Source organism: Pseudochaenichthys georgianus, chromosome 7, assembly GCF_902827115.2.
Source record: "Pseudochaenichthys georgianus chromosome 7, fPseGeo1.2, whole genome shotgun sequence".
Taxonomy (NCBI): domain Eukaryota; kingdom Metazoa; phylum Chordata; class Actinopteri; order Perciformes; family Channichthyidae; genus Pseudochaenichthys; species Pseudochaenichthys georgianus.
In genome coordinates, this window is record NC_047509.1 from 24,376,705 (window position 1) to 24,398,992 (window position 22,288).

At 40.6% G+C, this 22,288-nt stretch overlaps 1 protein-coding gene across 4 annotated transcripts; it reads left to right on the forward strand.

The window, feature by feature from the left end:
* Nucleotides 1-280: 280 nt before the first annotated feature.
* Nucleotides 281-22,271, forward strand: sycp2 (synaptonemal complex protein 2). 4 transcript variants are annotated; one of them, XM_034086349.1, is made up of 47 exons: nucleotides 281-374; nucleotides 872-949; nucleotides 1,074-1,214; nucleotides 1,304-1,435; nucleotides 1,525-1,629; nucleotides 1,723-1,747; nucleotides 1,978-2,063; nucleotides 2,166-2,260; nucleotides 2,337-2,371; nucleotides 2,465-2,607; nucleotides 2,733-2,785; nucleotides 3,080-3,125; nucleotides 3,277-3,381; nucleotides 3,502-3,562; nucleotides 3,834-3,982; nucleotides 4,826-4,900; nucleotides 5,121-5,204; nucleotides 5,844-5,952; nucleotides 6,428-6,591; nucleotides 6,668-6,742; nucleotides 6,837-6,900; nucleotides 7,004-7,049; nucleotides 7,201-7,280; nucleotides 7,402-7,835; nucleotides 7,911-8,038; nucleotides 8,832-8,868; nucleotides 8,952-9,016; nucleotides 9,110-9,155; nucleotides 9,294-9,337; nucleotides 9,438-9,498; nucleotides 10,846-11,011; nucleotides 11,157-11,221; nucleotides 11,347-11,562; nucleotides 12,202-12,363; nucleotides 12,890-13,048; nucleotides 13,355-13,508; nucleotides 14,205-14,527; nucleotides 15,275-15,556; nucleotides 15,721-15,772; nucleotides 16,688-16,816; nucleotides 17,491-17,696; nucleotides 18,360-18,454; nucleotides 19,809-19,908; nucleotides 20,064-20,122; nucleotides 21,258-21,336; nucleotides 21,649-21,705; nucleotides 21,886-22,271. In XM_034086349.1, exons 2-47 carry the CDS (start codon nucleotides 926-928, stop codon nucleotides 21,940-21,942), a joined length of 5,073 nt encoding a protein of 1,690 aa, XP_033942240.1. In that variant the 5' UTR covers nucleotides 281-374; nucleotides 872-925; the 3' UTR covers nucleotides 21,943-22,271. The 4 variants fall into 4 exon arrangements, with proteins under 4 accessions (XP_033942240.1, XP_033942241.1, XP_071059911.1 ...); XM_034086350.1 differs by having other exon boundaries at nucleotides 11,350-11,562; XM_071203810.1 differs by having other exon boundaries at nucleotides 10,849-11,011.
* The last annotated feature ends 17 nt before the right edge of the window (nucleotides 22,272-22,288 follow it).

The window sequence follows — 22,288 nt, forward strand, 5'->3', positions numbered from 1 at the left end:
TTTAAATTAAATATAAGTTTAGTCATATCAAACATTAAATCGTATCAATTTAAAATTAGGGGTAAAATAATAAATAATATTGTTTATTGATGGATCAATACAAAATGTTTGAATATTATAAATAAACAGTGTCATTTAATTTTGAGTACACTTTCCCTACCAAAATACCGTTATGTTTTATGAAAGTCATCCTCGACACACAAAGTACACACACAACTGGACGAACTGTTGAGGTGACTGCTGGGCGACCTTTCTCGCGCATGCGCGATAAATGAAAAATATTCGCGCGTTTTGTGATGGAACTATCAAAACTGTCAAAGAAATAAAGATAAATAGTCATTATGTTATGTTACTGGGCGACATTTGACATCACGGTAGGTTACGTTACGAGATCAATCAAATCAAATACCTTAATTATTCAATGCCCGCAGAACGTTAACGATGGCAACGAGCGTTAGCTAGGAGATGTTATATTAGCTAGTAGCATTAGCCGCAGGTATCTATTATTATACTTTCCCAGAGCAAACTATAGAGTCGTGTAGCCACCATTAATACAGTATGGTAAACGTCATAGTGGTATAGCTTATGGAAAACGTCTGTAAACAGTAGTTAAATAGCTTGTGTAGGTTTACGTTACTAGCATTGAACAACTGTAATAAGGTAAGCTAGTCAACCGTTAGCTAACTGTTCACTTTCATATCAGCTCGGTTGAGTTTCCAAACTCACTCGTTCTTAGCTGGTAATAGATTGTTATTACTGTCCATGGAGTTTCATAGATACGACTTACTAGTTCAAAGATTACAGTTATGTACAATAAATACAATCCTGGCGTTATTATTGACAGCTTGATGCTGATGGTGTATCTTTACAGTGTTTCTGAAGACAGCAGAGGCCAGGCGGCAGTAGCTCTATCTCGGAAGAAAACATGGCACCGGCGCAGGACACTCAGGTGGGAATGGAACACTTTAAACAAGCTTGTCAACATCCATATCACTTCACGCAATGTCACTTAAATAGTTGTTGTTGCACGTAGTGGTGTAAAGTAAACGTAGTTGAACCCTTTTCATGTGCAGTTAGAGAAAGTCGTTGATGAGGTGTTGAAGAGTGGGCAAGTCCAAGCCCTGCATTTATTCTTGCAAAGGAACATTGGTGAAGGGACCACCATAAAATGTTCCCAACAGTTTCTCACCAAGTTGGATAAGCTTGTCAGCAGGGTAAGATGTATCCCAGCACACTCACTAACATGCCATGGTAATATGTTGTCTGTATGTTTAATGTAACCACATCTATATTGTTTATGTAGAGTTTGGATGAAAACGATTCAAAGTCAGCCAGTTTGGGTTTCACTATCCTCTACAAGTGTGGGAAAAACCTAAAACGACCTGGTGGTCGTCAGGGACTGTCAGGAATAATTGCTCAAGGCCTGATCAAAAAGATAAGTGAAAGATATAATACAGACTCACACTGTTAGTGCTGTATGAGTTATTGCTTTAGTCAGGTGTATATTAAACCTGTGTTGTGCACATGGTGCAGTGGTTTGAGAAATGCAGGCAACTATGGATCCAGTGTGGCCCAAAGTGGGATGAGACCTTGTTCAACCTCTCTGAGGACTTCTTTGATGCCTTGTTGGTGAGCTGATTTGTTACAGTAAAACATACGAACAATATACCACTCATATTTGTGTCCATAATGTTAAACTGATTTATGTTCTCTCTGTTACAGGTGGTTCATGAAGCCTGCAAAGAGGGTACTTTTGTACATTTGTAAAATATCTTGTTTTGTCAGTTCAATGAGCCATGTGTAGTATATTCTACTTGTATTATTAAATGTTTAAAAGGTTTATTATTCATTAGTGTAATATTGAAGTCATTGTATTCTATAGTATACCCAACAACGTTCATGATGACGGTTAGTAAGTAACATTATTAGCTTTGTCTCTATTCACAGTATTGCTGTCCCCCCCTTGTTTTTTTGCAGGAACACATCAAATCACAGAGTCCTTTCTGTATCCTGTTGGTGAATTGGCAGTAGACCCCAGAATCTACATCCTGATCCAAAAAGAGGTTTGAAATGTTTTTCAATAACCAGTTATTTGGAAGAGCATTACAACTGTCTGTGGGTCATGTATTTGCTCGTAAATCAACTTGCTTACAATGTTCTAACAGGCAATCCGCAAATTCAACTTAATTCTGGACAAGATCCCAGTGGAGTTTAAGAAAGAGAGGAAGATCCTTACGTCTCAGGATGCCTCAGATATCATGTATGTATTGGAATTAATTTTTGCTCTTTTTTCACTATAACAGACAAATGTTTACTTGTTTATTACATTTTGACAGGATCAAGCTGGCTGGTCAGATATTGAAGGGAGGTGGTAAGTAGGAGTTATGCATAGTACCGTCCATCGCTCGAAACCCTGGACCATACATAGACACAACAAATGTACAACGCAGTTTGTTTTTGTCAGATTACGACCTGCAGACAGCCCTGATGGAGGCCTTGTGCAGAATGGCTACTCCTGGCCAGAGGAAGGAGCTGGCTCATCGATGGTTTAGCATGGAGCATGTGGCCAGTGCTTTTGTCAAGATCCAGGATTCTGAGTTTGAGACGGTAAAAGCAATTTATCACCTTTGACTCTCATTTGCATTTACAATCATGAGTGGGAATGATTTCGTATAATATTACAACAGGAGTTCAGCTACATAGAATTTTAATATAAGATTGTGTGATTTCAGGATTGTCGCAAGTTTCTGAACTTGGTGAATGGGATGCAGGGAGACCGGAGAAGGTATACGAATCCCAAAGCTCAGTAACTCCAAAGACCATTAGAGATAGGAATAATGTAATTAATCTGTTATTTCATATCCTTTACTCTAGCACAGTGAGAGAATGAAAAAGATGTCTTCCTCTTTACTCAGTGATATCATTTACCCATAGAATAAGCCATTTTCTAATTCTGTTCCTTTTTAACTTTATCATTAACCTCTAAATACAAACAGTATTTGGTGGACCTTGACAGAACGAAGTTAGGGAAGACATGCAAAGACAGATGCACATTTGAATAATTCTCTTTCTACTCTAGAGTGTATTCCTATCCCTGTTTGGAGGTCTATTTGGACAAGAATGAGGTAAGTATCACCAGAATCACAAAAATAATAGAAAACAATTACAGAATTTGTCCGTCCACGTTTGCCTTCTTGGTGTCATTAACCTTTCTTTTACAATGCTGTCCTAAGTGTATTCACAGATGTGTTGAAAGGGTTGTGTTTATGTTGTCAGCTAATGATGCCTGCTGATGAGAAGCTTGAAGAATTTTGGATCGACTTCAACCTGGACAGCCACAGCATTTCCTTCTACTTCTCTTTGGGTGATGAAGTAGCACAGGTACCTCACAAGAATTCCTGAAAGTGATGATCAAAAACTGCAACATTTACAGAATCAACACTAAATGGACAATATACGACGTGTTAAAGCCTAACAGGAAGATATGTCCTCTTCATGCAGGAGAGCCAGTGGGAAACAATATGTATCAATGAGAATGAAGTCCAACGCTACACTGTTAAAGGTAATCAAAGCACAAACTCTACATATGTATTTAATTACCCAGATAGTCAATACATCTGATTTGTATTATGATATTCAATGATTTCTAGATTCTTAAACCATAGTATTTTCATTCATGAAGTAAATTGATAGGAACTAAATAAGCTTAATAGATTATTTAAAAGCACAACACTTTAGGAAGATAACATCACCTTTTGATTTTGATGTGACTGCAAATGTCTTAAATATGTGTGTGTGAGAGTTGAGTATGTCTGTGTGTGTTTCTATTCCAGAGAAGGGCAAGAGAAAAGTCCTGCATTTGAAGTTGTCGGAGGTGGTGGTCGTGGGTGCGGTGGAAGGCTCCAGCCTCACCATCCACTTCAGCTCCTCCCTGGACATCCTGCAGGCTGCTCGTACGGTCTATGGACACAGCAAGAGCGCAGTAGGTCACGGCTTGTTTAATCCATCTCATTGGCCACAATGTGAACAGGAATATTCTGCTTTCTTTGACACCAAAATACAAAACAGTAAAAGTGTAGTGGCAGTAGTATTGCACGGTGTACCGATACTTGAAAGGTACCGCGATACCCTGCCGTTAAAAACGTTACGATTCCTCCGTTTCATTAGTATCGGTGCTTTAAGAATGACGGGGAAAAGTACTCCGGTGAGAAAGCGCCGTTACGTGTGTGTGTTCAGCGCTCTGCTTCCACTCCCTGCACTGCAGCCGTGCCTGCAGTCCCTCCCCTCTCAAGCACGCACTTAGTCCCTCCCCTCTCTCGTGCACTCGCTAGCTGCCAGAGCATGTGAGAAAACGAGAAGCATGGCTGCAAGTGAGAGTTCAACTGCCGCTGCGCCTCGGCTTGTTGACAAAAAAGACGCCAGAAGCGAAATTTGGAAGTATTTTAGCTATATCTCTGACAGTGAGGTTATGTTCTATTTTTTGTCAGAGACCTCATTGTGTTGAATGTCATTTCTGTTGTTTAATATACAAATCTATTTTGACAAAAAAGTAGTTTGAGATGATGCTTATTTTTATTTATTACGAATTATTGTCATTTATTTTATTTATTGTTCTCATTATTTAAACGTTTGTGTTATGGTTATGGTTCTGGTGTGAAATAAAGCACAATAATTACATTTAAGACTGTTTCCCTTTTTTTAAGAAAAGTATCGAAAAAGAATCGGAATCGCAATTCTTGACTTGGTATCGGTATCGAAACCAAAATATTGGTATCGTGACAACACTAGTTGGCAGTATGTATTAACAACCGTGTTTCCCTTGCAGGAATTTGTGGGGAAGTCAGGCATATCTGTAGTCAACACTACGGTTAAAATACAAATGGAAGATAGCATCTCCCAGGTAACCAATCGTCTGTTATCATAATGCTGTGGATATACAGAAGCCACGATGTATTTAACTGGAGACAGCTGGGGCGACTGCTTATGTGGTCTGAACTATATTCTGCATATTATGCGTTTTTTGTGATCAATGCCGATCAAATTGTTGTTATACAATGTCCAAACCAGCATGACATCTTTGATGCATTTGTGTGTTGTCCTGCATGCTGCTCTCCATGCAGGTTGTTCCAGAGAGTCAGATGTCTCTTGGTGAAAGTGAGAAAAACACTGGTCCTTACTTACCGGCCCCAGCTGCACCTTTACAGGTGAAACAGTTTTGTACTTTTTTGGTACTTAAAAACATAGAGGTTTGTCCAAGACTATCACATTCAGTTCACTGAGCTCATAAAGATAGAAAACAGGCTTTCCAGGTTCTGAAAATAGTTACTATTATATTATCTTCTGATTGGCCCAGGGAAATTAAACTGATGTTTACAGTAGATGAAACTGTGTTTTTCCAGTTATTACACTATTTTGTATAGAAGGATTTAATTGTATGTCAAAGTACACAAAATAACACCGCTATGTTCTTCTGCCTTCAGAAGATTACTCACCATTTGTTTTTTTGGAAAATAAATATAAGGATACTTAAGATGACAAATAGGATGGTAGAGTAGTTACAAATTACATTTGGACCACATTTCTACCATCCTTTACTATGGCCATATAAAAAGAAGACATATTACCCAAAAGTGTAATTATTGGTTGCGGATCTTCAGCCTTAAAAACGATCAGTCAAGGCCAGTAGGGGGCGTAGAAACCAAGGGAATCAATCCTTTGGCTGGCCGCTATCCTAGACCTTCTATTCATATTGATGGCAGTATTTTCTTATTTTCATTCTTTCAGTATTCCTGTTATCTTTCATGTGTTTTATTTTAATATTCTTTTTTCTTTTTTTCTTCCAGCTTGTGACTCCTACCAGGATGAGGTTTTCAGAGTCGACCACCTTCATCTGCAGTGGTGCAGGAGGAAGTGTGCATGATGCTAAGTCCCTCTCTGCGGTCCTGTCATCAAGTATGTGTCAACAAATATTGTCCTGAATTGCTTTCACACCAGTTGATGGAATGGTCCTGAAAAGTCTTGAAAGTTAAAAGTTGACATACTTTAAAACGATTCAAATGGAATTGTAAATGGTTGATATACATTTTTTTGTTTTTGATGAAAGTAGAGTTAATAGTACAACATGTAAACATTTATTTTGCATTATATATCCTATACTAAACTTTGTCATCACATGTTTCTTATTACAGGGCTTTTTGAGCTTTTTCATGTCAAAGACGAATTAGCAGTGATCAAGGTTGTAAGATTTAACAGTTATGCATGAGACAGTCATAAAAGATCCTTTTAGGTCACATCTAGTGATAGGTGATGTTAAATCAAAGAAAGATGTTTTCTATTTCTTACGTTGTGTTTGTCCACAAAGTGTTAAAGCAAGGTTTGTCAATTCAGCTCCAGGACATTGATCTTTCCCCCCCCCCCTACCTTTTAGATAATTCCGCCAAGGGTAAAGGGAAGCCGTCTCTGGAGATGGTTCGTTCGTGTGACAGGAAAGGTGACTCTTACCTCGGAGAGCTCCGGACGACTGCTAAGACCTCCAGTAATGGCACAACACCTAACAGTACAATAACAGCAACAGGTGGCATGACAAAGCAGGTATGGCGCGTCCTGAATGTTCTCCATGCAAGCCCAAAATGTGATTTTCTTTTTAATTCCCTCGGGTCTGTTTCAGAGTGAATCATCTCAACAGAGAACAGCTTCCAAACTTTCCATGAAGAATAATGTTGGATTGGATTTACACAAAAAGGTAAAATACCAAATGAATGTTTAATAATCCCTCTTCTAATATGGTGCAAACTATTATCACTCTCCTGCATTTGTTGTCTTTCCTTGTCCTACAGAACATACCACTGGCAAAAGCAGTGGAAATGGTTCTAGCTGGACAGGGAGAAGAGCAGTCTCTTGGTATGAAATGCTATACTGACCTAGACGTTAGCTTAGCCAGGAACTACAAATATTGTTGTTCTACCAAGATTCTTGAACGCACCATTGATCTTTTTGCTTACAGATCCTAATTGTGTTCCTGACAGCCAACCCAAAACTGGGAAAAACCTGTAAGAACTCCATACTGTTATTTTAATTATAATTATATTTATACTGCTATTAGAGAATATGATGCTCTGAATGTTAATGTTGTTTATATGTGGGCTTTATACAGTATGTTTGTATAGAGCGTTCATTAACATTTATTTGTTCAAATTGCAGATCCATTAACTGGAGCAAACTCTCCGTTTCTGAAATGCTAATGATGCCTACACAGAAAATAAATTCTCTGCCAAGAAGTGGTAAGTCCTCAAATATCTTGACTATCTACAATAAACCAAATATTTTGCATATTATAATCTAGTTACACACATATTAGCAAGTACAAAGTAGTAATTATATTAAATGATTTATTCTCTTTAGAGCCTCGTTCAAGTTTGGCACAACAGCAGGACCGCCCCTCCTCAGCTCAGAGGTTTTCGGTTTCAGACAAACACAGCCAAAAGCAGCTCCATAGTGAACTCACCCAGCGCCTGCAACAGGTCCTCGGGGAGAGCAACCAGGACCCTGCACCACAGGAGCCTGCTGCAGCACAGAGGAAGGTGTCTGATATTAAAGACCACGCCAAAGGCAGACGCACTGCAGACCCGAGTGCTTCAACGCTGTGTGGTCCCAAAGAGCAGCAGGCCCACAAAAATAGCCTGGCCAAAGGGAAGAGCAAACACCAGATGTCCTTGCAGGAAGATGCCGCTCCAGTCAAAGCTCCGGCCAAGGCCTCCACAGCCAAAGCTCTGCAGAAGAGAGATCCATCGAATGTTAAGGATAAAATCAGTAACGCCCTTTCAAGCAAAGAGAAGGTATACATTCTGTGTAAGCTTGCTGTTTGTTCTAATGTAGTGTATTGTGATCTCACACCTACTGTGTCCATGCAGAGAGATGCAGAGGTCACAGGCAGCATGGTGAAGCTCATCTCTAGCCGTTATGAGATGACCCCCAAATCTTCAGTAAAAGAAACTGCAGCAACGATCCCTAAGAGCTGGATCCCTCCTCTTGTCAACAGGTACATTTCATTTTTTTAAATTACTTTACATTGCATTTAGCTGACGCTCCAAAGTGACTTACAATAAGTGCATTCGACCAAGAAGATACAAACTTGAAGAAAACAGAATCATATAAGTACATTAGGTTTAGAGTGGAGTCGAAAGAGATGAGTTTTCAGTATGTGCCGGAAGGTGTGTAAGCTATCTGCTGTCCTGATGTCAATGGGGAGCTCATTCCACCATTTTGGAGCCAGGATAGCAAACCCACGTGTTTTTGCTGATGGGAACTTGGGTCCCCCTCGCAGTGAGGGTGCAGCGAGCCGTTTGGTTGATGCAGAGCGGAGTGCACGTGCTGGGGTGTACGGTTTAACCATGTCCTGGATGTAGGAAGGGCCAGATCCATTCGCAGCATGGTACGCAAGTACCAGTGTCTTGAAGTGGATTCTAGCAGTTACCGGAAGCCAGTGAAGGGAGCGGAGGAGCGGCGTGGTGTGGGAACATTTAGGAAGGTTGAAGATCAGGCGAGCCGCTGCATTCTGGATGAGCTGCAGAGGTCGGATGGCACATGCAGGTAGACCAGCCAGGAGGGAGTTGCAGTAGTCTAGGCGTGAGATGACGAGAGCCTGGACCAGAACCTGCGTCGCTTTCTGGGTCAGCTGGGGACGCATCCTCCTGATGTTGTAAAGAGTGTATCTGCAGCAGCGGGTTGTAGCAGCGATGTTTGCAGTGAAGGACAGTTTGTTATCTAGGGTTAATTAAATGAACAAATCACTGTCATAACTTTGCTGCTTATGGAATATGTTTTTGTTACAGGCCTATCTTCAATATGAGCTGGTTATCGACTGCTAAAGTAAGGGATCATTACTTCATCAATGGTGAGGAGTTCCACTAAGTGCTGCTTGATTGAATAAAGATGATCTTTATCTGCTATAGAAGGACGAGTTTGGAACTGTAAGCCTCATGAAGTCCCACAGCAAAACCACAACAAATACTACTCGGTAATTTGATTCAATACTTTAGACACATTAAGTCATTTCTGTGGCTTTCAGTGCATTTAAGAATGTAATAATGCCTTTTTTTGTGTTGCACAGAAAGGATGTTTTTGCATTCAACACTGATGCACCATTGAGTGCTGGGGTAAACAAATGATTCATGTTAATTATTTGATACCTTGAAAAACCTGCATCAACCGTCAGTTGAACCCAGATATAATGCATCCAGTATATCTGGGTACTTGTCACTTTAATGCTTAAAGTCCTTGTTATTGTTCTTTAGGGAAAGAACAAAACCCTCTCCAGCACTTCTTTCATATCAAGGAGGTAGGTCTGCCAGATGAGAATGGACTCATGCAACAGTTAACTTGTGTTAAGATTTGTTATTAACAATTGTCTCATTTATATTCCCAATATCTATTGACAGTAGCATTCAGGACTCATCAGCACTGCCCAGTACAACCAAGAAAGCAGAACCTGTTGCAAAAGTATACTTTCATTTTACTGTAGTATATTATCAAATCAAGTTTTATTTAGATAGCACATTTATAAACGATTTTTGGTCGAGCCAAAGTGCTGTACATATAATAAAAATAGCCTACAGTAGAGACACTTTACAGCAAATACAACAGCACAGATTGTTCAGAATATCAGTATGAGAAAAACGACACCCTCTGTCCTTAGACCCTCACATCGTACAAGGAAAAACTTCCAGAGAAAACCCACAGTTTAAGGGGAACATGGGAGAAACCTCAGGGAGAGCAACAGACGAGGGATCCCTCTCCCAGGACGGACAGACATGCAATAGATGCCGTGTGTAAATCGAAGAGATAATACATTTGACAGCATATAGACCGAATGTTAGGAAATGCATGTGTCTGTAATAAGAAGATGAATCCACGAGGATATCAGCTACAATCCTGTGGAAGCCATCAGGGAAGCAGCATGACGAGACCCAAGGCAGGACCGCAGAGACAGGTTCAGCCACGACCCGAAGTCCACGACTTAATCCAGAACTCGGGATAGAGGATCCAAGACACAGGACTACAGCAAGAGGATCAGCCTCAACTCCGGGTCCTGGCGTAGATATAGATACAAAACAAGAACAAATATTTGTCTGGGTTAATCGGAACAAGAGAATACACAGACACAGACAGAGAGGGAAAAGGTCATTGGATAAAAGTTATTCTTGATAACCCTCTAGAAAGATCTCATGAACTTCCCCACTCAATCTATCAAGACCCGAGCAGTTCTATTAGATATAGGATAAGAAACAGAGATAGGGAGCACAACAACCTATCTCTTCGTCAGATGCACTCCCCTGCTTATCTAAGCGACTCTGTACCCCGTTACCCTCTGTACCCCGTTACCCTCTACAAGGCCATAGACCAGCAGAGGGAAAATGGGGGGTGGGTAAAGGTAAGGGTTTTTAAGAATAAACCACAAGGGTCTAAAGGGAAAAAAGATGAAATATAAGGTACTATATTTTAAGTAATCCTATCTACTATTCCTATATTCGAATAATGTATAAACTATTTTAAAAATACTTTATGAAATCCTATGTTATGTTATAAATATTAAAATAAAGAACTAAATGAATAAATAAATAATTATACAAAAGCCAGAGATATTATATTAGCTATAAGAAGTTGATGGTAGAGACACGACATGCTTGGTTTATTTGTGATTGTATACCTTTACGCTTCTTTTTAGGCAAATATTTCCGCGGTAATCACAAAATTGAAATACACCATGTGCTTGCCAACAAACGTTCTTCCTCCCTGTCTCTCTTTTTCTATTATTCTCCCTGTCTTCCACCACCTTGTGTGTTGCAGCAGAAGCGCCATGTGAAGAAGCATCTGTTCAGTGACACCGACACTGACTATGCCACGACAGATGTTAGCTGGCTAAAGGAATCAAGCCGGAAACCCAAACCCAAAGTTACCACGTACTCCAGGCAGGCGCCGGTCAAACCTAAAGCGGTGTCTCTTCATACTCCATGTAGGCCTTTAGAGTCACACATTCACGCTGCTCTTAACTTGGAAGTTATTACATTAAGACTAACTTAATATTTGAAGACTTTGTATATGTTTTTCACTTTTTAGAATGAGTATTTTCATGTAAAAAGGGTTTTCTTTCATTACAGATGAATCACCAGGTTTACCCCTACCCTCTAAACAACCTGTCAAGAGCACTTCCAAACTGAAAAAGGTAAGCCAGTATTGTTTTTGATTCGGTTTTCAAAGGTACAGTGTGTAGGATTTGGCAGCAACTAGCATTCAATCAAGTCATGCACTATCCCTTTCAGCCACAGTGTGTCATTGTTGTTTAATCAGCAGAAGCCTGACGTTATCAAGAGAGTGGAGCAGCGGAAAAAGACACCGAAGCCCCCCGCAGCAGCAGCAGCAGCTCCCGAAGCAGCAGCAGCACCCAGCAGAGCTCAAGCAGCATGCAGGAGGCCCAGGAGAACTGCAGCCATCTCTACCAAGAGCTACAGGGATCCAGACACTGATGACAGCCAGTCCGAGGCAGAGAAACCTCTGTCTCCCGAGGCAAACATATTTCCATATATATTACTTTCATTTCCATTTTCACATTTAGTACATTTCATCCTCTTTTGAAATATTACTGAACAAATTACTGAATCATTTTTGTTCTAATAGAGTAATGCGTGTGACTAGGTTTGACCTGATCAGAACATTTGATCTCCAAGTATTGTGGATCTGCCAAAAACAATTGCCATTTTGGAATCTTGTTAATAAAAGGAATGCTACTGACCAGTAGTATTAAACTCGTTAGGCATTACAATGAAGCCTACGTCTTAACTCTAAATAATACATCCGTTAATGAGCTCATCTTTGATCCAGTCTAAGCCATTACATCCCTTGTTACGCAAGACATTTGTTTCAATATTTTGTGTTTTATCCTTAACAAATCCATGCTAGGTGTTAAAAAAAATATATCTGAAAATACTAACAAACATTTTGTAGTAGTAGTAGTAGAAGTAGTAGTAACAGATGCATAAAGTTGTTCCTCATCCCACGCACACAAGCAAAACCACCAGGAGCCATTAGGAGCACACAGTCGACTGTTTTGCACCTAATGTAAATGTATTTTAGAAAGAAGGCAGTTAATTATAGTGCTGTTGCAAATAGACTGAAATCATACTGTCTTTGTTCCCATAATAATAGTACTCCTCCACTAATCATCTGGAGAAAGCTGAGAAAACCCACAAGGCTGCCCAAGTGACCAAGAAAAGGACTGCCAGCAAACAACCAACCAAAAGCCACAGGAAGCCAGAAAGCAGCGAATCAGAGTCGGAGCTCATGGCACTACAGCCACTCACTTCCAAGGTAGAGGTCGTTGAGTTGATGTGTCATGTTGTGATCAAGCTATATCTATTTTGCATGGCATAAAGCACCTGTCTGAATATATATGAAATAATATTTATATTACCACATGGTAACTCTTTAACTCTGACTTTAATTTGTATTTTATTAAAGCCCTAGCAAATCTATCTAGTGGGCATGTATAAGGAGGCATCGATCTTTCTAGAATGATTAAAGAGTCACATTAGCACTCAAAGTGAACGCAGACGCATGTAGCTGTTCTCCAGGCATCTTAAAGTGTTGTTTTTGAAAGAAAGTAATACACTGGCAGGAAAATAAAAAGGGCTTGAACACATTAGTATATTGGCAGACAATGACCAAGAAAGGTTCAGCCACGGGCACCCTTTTTTTCAGGAATCCACACAGACGTACTCTCACTCTACTTTCTGAGATCTGTAGGCTTAACAAATCATTTTAGCCTGATGGCGTTGCATTAATAGTAGATTGTTGCAGAATATTTTCCATCCCTTTTTGGGTTTTCTGCCAACAGAAACATATTGAAGGCCAGCAGGGGAAGGTGGAGAAGAGCCGTTTAGAGTTTCCAGAGGTGAAGAAGAGAAAAAACACCTCCTCTGAGCAATCCACAGATACACACCAGAGACCGGACAGCAACAAGCAGTCAGATCTGAAAAAGCCATCTGGTTCGAAGGTGGGAGCCCAGCCCCTTTAAGTCATTTCAGCGTGCTTTTTGAAAAGCATAAGGCTATATAAATAACAACATGATTTACATTTTTCATCAATTGATAGTAAAAGCATTAAAAACATTCCAAAAGCTGTTTCAACTAAGCACATAGCTGTATATGTTTATGTATAGCAAATGGTGGGAAATATCAAGATGTTACTTTTTAACTCTGAAGCTGCGAATAAGCCACAGTCTTGAACTTGAACATTCACATTGTGGTTCAGAATGGCTTTCATGCTTGTTGACATATAACAGAGACACTTTGCTTTTCAGGAGTTGCGGCCTAAGAATGTTCTTCCGGAAACTTCGAAGTTTAACAAGAAAAATTACGCCCATGCCAAAGATCAGATGAATGGAGTGAAGGATTCCTGGGCAGCCCGCCACAGCTCTTTCTGTCCGTCCCCTCCTCTGATCGAGAGGATGAGATGTAAGAGTGGAAAGTTACTCACCAAAAGTTAGATAACAGCCATTTGACATCAGCCTGTGTCATAGTGATTCAAATGATAAGCTAACTCCATCACAGTAGCCATACATTACTGATACTTCTGGAACTAGTTTCCCTTTATTTAAGCATTGTAAAGCTACATAGTATTTGGTTTTCACTCAGTGTAGCCACGCTGCATGTTTCCTTAACTAGCTCAAACCTTTGGAGATGATTCACCTGGTGGGGGGGCTGACCTCGTCTCAGTTAAGTCCCCATGTGGCCTTAAAGTTAAGCCCTATGGTCAAAAATGGGGAAAAAAATCAGTTTACATTTTAAGACAAGAAGAAAGATTTGAATTTCTGAAGGTCTTATTTAAAAATATCCCTGACCCAAAACCCCAACGTTTTGCACCTATTGTATTCAAGGGATTTGCTTTGCCTGTTTCAGTCATGAGATATTTTGTGTTAAGTTCTGAAAAATGTGCAAAACATAATGTGTGTACTGGACGATGTTGCCACTAGAGGAATTTTTACTTTATAGAGAAAGATTTAAAACAATTACATAAATGACCGTATTGCTCTCCAACCTTTTAACTGTAAATTGATATGAAGAAAAGCATGTATATATTGACCTTATACTCTCTGTCCAACTTCTGAGGCCAGCTGCTTGAACATCTGTGTTTACTTTGGTCCCTCACAGCTGCCGAGAGGTCAGCCCCAACCTTCGGTTTGACCTGCTCCCCTCTCCTCACCCCGCTGGGATCCCCACTCCCTGCCTCCCCTGACCCTCCCTGCGAGGACACCCCCTCGCCAATCCTGCTGCTTCCCAAACCTCGCTCTACACTCAGCAGTAAAGGGACCTTCAGGCTCTCCTCTTTCTGCAGCGTGGATAAGAAGCACAGATCATCCAAGACTCACTCGGTCCAGTCTGTACGCTCTCTCTCTTCACTCACCCGCAAAGGTCAAACAACCAAAGGTCAAACCCCTGCTGCAGGTTTCCCCACTGGACCTCGTGCAGCAGAGGTACAAGAGCACCTATCTGACACCTTATGGAGGTCACATGGCCATATATGTATTCCGTGTTCAAGGTCACAATTACATTTTTAACGTGGCATAATACCACATTCTCACTTTCACACAAATGATACAAACAGTAGCAAAGAAAATGTACTATAAGTCATTCTCAACTACAAACGTCTTATTCATCAGTTGCGATGACTGCTGGGTTTTCTTGGTATTTAACATCTTGGAGTGATTAAAAAACACACCTTCACACTACATAGAAGTTATTTACGTTATGCCACAGTCATGTGAGATTCACGAGAGTGACATGAATGGAGGTGTGAATTCTTACATAGCTTGAGGCCTTCATAACCAAGAATTGAAGTGAGTATGACTATGACCTAAGCATTGCTTAGAGAACTGACAGCCGCTCTCAGGGGGTGGATGTGTGTAACCATTAGTCTGAAGTGGCTATTTAAGAGTTTCAACTTCCCCAGATAAATACATGAAGTAATTAAGGATCAAATGGTGGAATTCCACATGATGATCCGAATGATTAAAAGGACCTATTTAACTCCAGACAGAGCAGATAATAGCACTGCAACACTTCATCTGTGCCTCTTAATGCGTTGCTGGAAATGTCTGTTCTGTCCCTAATCTCTGACAGCCATGGTGATTAGATACCCACTAAGTGAGTGTCCATACTTCTTCTTGTCCATCATTTTCTCATCACTTTCTGTCCCTCTTCATTCTTTTATTTGTTTCCAGATAAGTTCAATCCAGCAGAGTCTGCACTCAGCGCCTCCATCGCCTTTGTCTCCGTCCGCTCGGCCCCTGTTGACATCCACCTTCCTCGAGCAGGAGAAGCCCCCCATGACCTCTCCTCCTCAGTCTCCGATCCCTGAAGTCACCGTCAGCAGCCGTTATGGCTTCAGTAAAATGTCTTCAGTATCCTGGGTTTCCAGCCAGTCGTCCACTAAGTCATCAGTGCTCACCAGTCGAGTTAAGGAAAGCCCCGATGACAGCCTGGCTGTGTCTCATAAAAGAGAGGTATGGCTTTACCACACTTCATGTTTTATGATCGCTTGATTCTAATTAGATGAATACATGCACTCACTGATAACAGCAATGAAAGTCCATTGACTGCTGTTGTGATTTTGAATAGTTTTAACCAGTTTAATAAATGGCTTTTGCATTACTGTCCATCATGACAGAAAACACCATCTTCAGACCGAGAACGAAACTCTGAGCAGCTTCGTATCTCAGGTAAAATACCTTTTGTGTTTAACTTGTTGTTGTATTTCCCAGTTGCTACATACTAACCTCTCTAGGTCGCCTCCACGCCTAAACAACGTTTTAATTCAGTATAAAATGACATCTTATTAAATAGAGGATACGTCCCCTCCTGACCCAGAAAGCGACGCAGCTTCTGGTCCAGGTCATCACACGCCTAGACTACCTGGCTGGTCTACCTGCATGTGCCCTCCGACCTCTGCAGCTCATCCAGAATGCAGCGGCTCGTCTGGTCTTCAACCTTCCAAAATGTTCCCGCTCCTCCGCTCCCTCCACTGGCTTCCGGTAACTGCTAGAATCCACTTCAAGACACTGGTACTTGCGTACCATGCTGCGAATGGATCTGGCCCTTCCTACATCCAGGACATGGTTAAACCGTACACCCCAGCACTTGCACTACGCTCTGCATCAGCCAAACGGCTCGCTGCACCCGCACTGCGAGGGGGACCCAAGTTCCCATTGACATCAGGACAGCAGAAAGCTTACACATCTTCCGGCGCAGACTAAAAACTCATCTACTTCGACTCCACTTTGAGCAATAAAATGAAGGGGAAAAAAGCACATAGATACTCACTAAACACTTACATTCTAACAAAGGACTGGCTTATCTAAAACCAGTTGAGTGGCACTTGAAATGTTTTGGCTCTATGAAACCTGATGTACTTATATGATTCTGTTTTCTTTTAGTTTGTATCTTCTTGGTCGAATGCACTTACTGTAAGTGGCTTTGGATAAAAGCGTCAGCTAAATTAAATGTAATGTAATAGTCGTTATGGTAATGTCATCCCTACTCCATGGTCAAATGAGACTCTGCTTAAGAGGAAACCCCTGTGTTATGAAACAGTTGTATACCGGGTCATTGGTTATAACAGATGGTTCTTTTTACAGGACCAGGTCGCAAGCGCCACATCTCATCGTCGAGTGATTCTGAGGAAGATGAGAAGGAAGAGAAGAAAAAAAGCAAGATCAGAGGGCAGCGCTCTCCTCGGATGAAACCGAGGAAGTTGTTCAAGTCCTGTAAGACGTATTCTTGACTGCCAGTGAGCCGCTGTAAAGTACATTTGTTTTTTATTTCAGGCAGGAATGACATTTCCTGGTAGAGAAACTTTTATTAAGGAATCAGTGCGTCTTGTCTGTAGAATTTAAGTGCACATGCAAACCTGAACAACATGAATCACTCAAAGTTATATTTGTGAAACTTAGTTATTAAGTGAAGGCCTCTTGATGGTACACATATTTCCTCATCGTTTCAACCAGACCTCATGGTCAGGTGCAGAGCAGTTTAGAGGAAAGGGAATGTAGTCAAAGGATAATGCTTTCAAAGGTATCAAGGAAAGAATACAGAAGTGTATCAGAGAGACCAGAATAGGACTGAATAAAAGCACTCATGGTACAGGTACCCTAAATATTTCTGGGCGTGTCTAAGACTGCCAGAAATCACAAAGCTGTTTTAAAATAAGATGTAATACTTACATGTAAAATCCAATTTTAGATATTACATTATACAAAAATATAACAATAGTAGAGTAGACAAAAAAAGCTCTTTGAAAATAGTTGTGTTTTCATGGCCTTGTTTTTTGGTTTTGGAAGAATACACCGATTGCAACCTGTATATATAAAATCATATTTTTTTGTTGTTGTTGTTGGGATGTTCACTCTAACCGATCAGTGTGTCTGCCTGTTACCCTCAGTCGCTGGGATGTCTGCTGACGCTGAGGTGACCCACGTGATGTCTTCTTCCCACACAATGAGCTCCAGTCACTGCTGGGAGGCCGAGGGGGGAGACGGAGACATGGAGGGGGAGGAGGAGGAGGAGGACTGCGACTTACCAAAGCTGGCTGTGAACCAGAGCAGCATGTTCCAGCAGTTCAGCAACGACCTGAAGAATAAGTTCAAGGTTGGACACACACACACACACACACACACACACACACACGCACGACAAACGTTTAAATAGTCCACAGAGGAGAAAGAATATGCCACAGTAACTGCACTACTGACGTCTGCATTATGTAGTTCCCCTTTTCCTGAAGGAATTTCAGAAGGTACTTAACACCACTAATTCAAATATATATATTTATTTAACCAGGTAAGGCCCATTGAAATGAACTTTACAAGAGAGAACTGGCTGACAAAAACACACAGATAAAGAGACAGAATACACAGAAGGAGAGATGAAATGAAAGCATAAAGAAAGCCTGAGAATGCAAACAAAAAGGTATTGTGTGGGACAAAGACCAACAGAACAAGAGTAATCTTATAGTAATGAGGCAGAACTCAACAATTGGAATGAACCTCAGGGAGGCATAATAAGCTGTGTGAACCGTATTCAAACTCTGAGCTATGCATATAAAAAGGATCTCCATAGTCCAACACAGGTTAAACAAAAACTGGCGGCAACAAGTCACTTTTTACCTTGAAAGAAAAACCTATTCAACGTAAATAAAAGAAGATGACAGTGTGTGTTTTAGAAAGCAGTGGCTGAGCTTGGAATATTTCCCAGCACTTGTTATCTCTTGTCAGCTCTGCTTTCTTAATCCTGAAATGTGTTTGTTTTCAGAACCGTCACAACATGGTGGAGATGTACAACAAGCAGACTCTGAAGACCGTCCAGCAGCACGTCTCCTCCCTCAACACGCAGGTCACCAAGCACAGGTCAGTTAGTATGTGGTTACTGTTGAATAACTAACATTTACCTGTACTGTTCATATTGGCTAATACATTGCAACATAATGAAGATATAGCTTATTTTGGAATAGGGGTGCAACAACTAATCGACTTGAATAAGTAGTTGCCAACTAATTCAGTCGTCGATTCGTTGGTGACGTCATCACATGTGTTTTACGCACCGTTAAGCTCCAACGTTATTGGTCTGTTTATCGGTACTGCAGACATTTAAAAAATATATGTCATGTATTATTGCTACATAAGCATTATATCGCAGTCTTAGTGTCGCCAACTCGTTTCTAATATGCAAAAAGACAAACAAATGCGTCTATGATGTATTTTCGATCAGACGAGATCTCTCTCCCCCGTCTGTGTGCGAGGGGGCGGGGCAGTTTACACACACGCAGCTGCTTCATGCAGCAACACACGGAGGAGATGGCGGAGAGAACGCGCTCCGAGGTGTGGTTAAACTTTGTGGAAAATGCTCGTTGCCAAAAGTGCAATAAGAGTTTACCATGTAAGGGCGGTAACACGAGCAATTTGTCTAAACATTTAGCAAAAGTGCTCCAGATCCAGACGGAGGAATGCACCGGGTTCGACTGTCTTTCTAGCAGCTCTGTAGCCCCATCCACGAGGAACGTTTCCACATCAGGTGTTGTATGCTAGCTTGTATGCTAGCAGCAACACACGGAGTTAACTCAATTATACAAACATGGGTTAATGATTAGAGGTAACTGAGTTATTTAGTTTGTTAAAGTTTCAGCTATTCTGTTTACAGTTCTGTCATCAGATTATTTAATACGATTTTTGTTAAAACACTATTGTTTCTTTTGATGTGAGATATTATTTATTTAATTTAAATAAAAAGCAATGTTAATTTTGTTCAAAATGTGTTTAGTTAATTTAATAATATATGTATTTTTGAATCAAGTATTCATCTTTATTGTCTTCATTGTTAGTTTCCACATGCCTAAAACAACCTCAAGCTAAATCTAAAAGTTGATGGCTAAATAAGAGCGTTTGAGAAATTGTGCAAGGCGTACAGTAATAGTCCGAATAGATAGATTAATCGATTATCAAATGAGTCGTTTGTTGCAGGCCTATTTTGGAAGCTAGTTGCCTATTGATGTAGTTCTTAGAGGAAATGAGTACAGTTAGTATTCATTTCCCTAAACGGTTCTTAGTATACTTGGTTAGTACTTAACGTAATCATTTGTGCATTTGATGGGCTTTAAGTCTACAGTACTCTGCCTCCCTGCGGCCTGTAAACACATTGTATGTATGGTCTGTGTTACATTTTAGATTTCCACTTCCACTGGTTAATGCTCTCTCCTGTGTGCAGGACTCAGAGGCTGGAGCAGGTTCAGAAGGTCCTGCTGGACGAGATCAACAAACTGGAGAAGAATGACACTGTGCTTAAAAGCATGGAGAAAGACCTGACTGTATGTCTCTCTCACATTTTGACTTTTTGGAGAAGAATTTCGAAAGAAATATTGCCAAAAGAAAACTATTAAACTACTGTTTAATGAAATTGTCATTAATTGTGACGTCTTTTCGATGTTGATTTGATCAGTGCTCTGTCTCTGTTCTCTCACAGGTGTATTGGAAAAAGCAGGCTGTTGCTTTCCATTCTTACCAGGAGCGGGAAACCACGAGGTGAAAGTTAGGCCTCTCTTTGTGTGTGTGTGTGTGTGTGTGTGTGTGTGTGTGTGTGTGTGTGTGTGTGTGTGTGTGTGTGTGTGTGTGTGTGTGTGTGTGTGTGTGTGTGTGTGTGTGTGTGTGTGTGTGTGTGTGTGTGTGTGTGTGTGTGTGTGTGTGTGTGTGTGTGTGTGTGTGTGTGCGCGTGCGTGTGTGTTGCCCTACACACTTGTTTATTCCGTGCAACATGGATTAAAAAGCTTGCAAAACAAATTCTTCCTCAGGCTTAAGATAACCTACTTTTCGGAGGGATGTGACCAGTGTTTCTTCATATGACGAAGCTGAGTTCACTGATGTTTGTTCAGCAAGCCATTATCCAGCCAGGCAGCGCTGACCAGACTGGAATTGGCCTTCTTGTTATACCCAGATTTCTCACGGTCAAAGCAAATGGCTTTCACATAATATAAGTTCATTGTGACCTTTACAAGAGAATGGCCACAACAGTACTTTTTGTGTTACCATGGAGCGATGCAGGTTCATGAACATACCTCTCCTCTCTATGCTTTAATCAGCACTTATGATCCAATCAGCATTTCTAAAAATGAATATTTATATAAGATAATTAAGATTCCAACATTGTTTCACTGGACAAAAGGAAGTCTGACTTTCCTCATCATACGCAGTTTCTGATTTGTATCCATGCATCGTTCCTTCTGTCCATATAAGAGTCAAGTATCTCAGTTCCCTCTTATCTTACTGCCACCATGGCTCAGAGAGGTTATGTTGGTGTGTAAGAGGCTTTTGGCTACTTACATAAATGCCCAAAACCGTTTTGCCTCTGATCAAATCTTTGACTTTACTGTAGAGCTTTATCAGAAATCATACCAAAAGTGTTTGGTTTTGAATAAGTGTCATATTTGAAAGGGGCCAATGGTGCTTTTTAAGGCATATCATGAACAACAGCACATCAAGTATATCTTTAAAGCAATTTGAATTACCATGAACTGTCACTGTGTCAAGTAAACCACCTTTTCCATACTTTTCTAAGTACATTTGATGTTTATCCCCTTTCAACCCATAGTCAATATACATTTTACATTTACTTGTTTTTACTTTGCCTCTCCCTCATGCGGTTGTGTGTCACTCTTTCCAGCAATGAGACCCTGAAGACGGCCCTCCAGAGTAACGTGTGCCACAGCTTGGAGTATGAGGAGACAATATTCACATCCCAGGTTAAAACCTTCACATCTAATATGTGCGCCATTGTGTTGTCCAAGTGTTAGACTCCATTATTAGATGTATAAATCAAGACTTCTGATGGCATATGAAGAATTTTCAATCATAGTTGAACTTTCTTTATTGTTTTTTAAATAGAGCTTGTGTCACCTCTATCCGTCAACCTGTCTGTCTAAGGATTTTTCGCTGAGTAGCCTTAATAGAATTTCGCTTATGTCATTGTCTCATGTGTCAACTTGTCCCCTGCTTGTCCTGACTGTCATATTCTGTTACCACCTCCGAATCGTTGCTGCTCTGCCTGCCATCAGATGTGCCTGATAAGGAAAGACATGAAGTCAGTTCAGGACAGACTCCTTAGCGAGATGGTGAGTGGACATGTGACCATTCAGCGAGGATTAGACCAAAACGTTTACTCTGGCTCTTCCTTTTGTGTCCTTCACTCTGTCAGCAGTAACACTGCTCATTTGAAAGCCCGTGTGACTCAGATCATGTTGTGTAAGGTATCAAATGAACTGTCTTCTTTGTGCTCGTTTACCTTTTCGCAGCAAGACGGGGAGATCAAGAGTGTGAAGAGAGGCCTGCATGCTTTGTTTTTCCCCTGATAGAGCCATATGTTGAGCTGAAGACCATCCTGCACTGTAAACAAGGTTGTGTATTACACCGCCTCATGCACACCGCGCTGTATAATTTAAAAGTGTTGATTGTTCCAGGTTCTGATTTTATTCCATGTGGATGTTTCTAATTTATTCTGACCTTGATGCATTGTTGCTCAATGTTTGTTTTTAATGGTAATGTTATGTTATTCTAATATGTATCACCTGATGAAATGTTTTAATCATTTTAGTGTTCTTGAAAGTAAACATTGAGTTGTTTCTGCTCTGTGATGTTTTTAAAACAAATTCCTGATATATTTATGTAAGGAAGTTAACTACTGGAAAAAAATAAAAT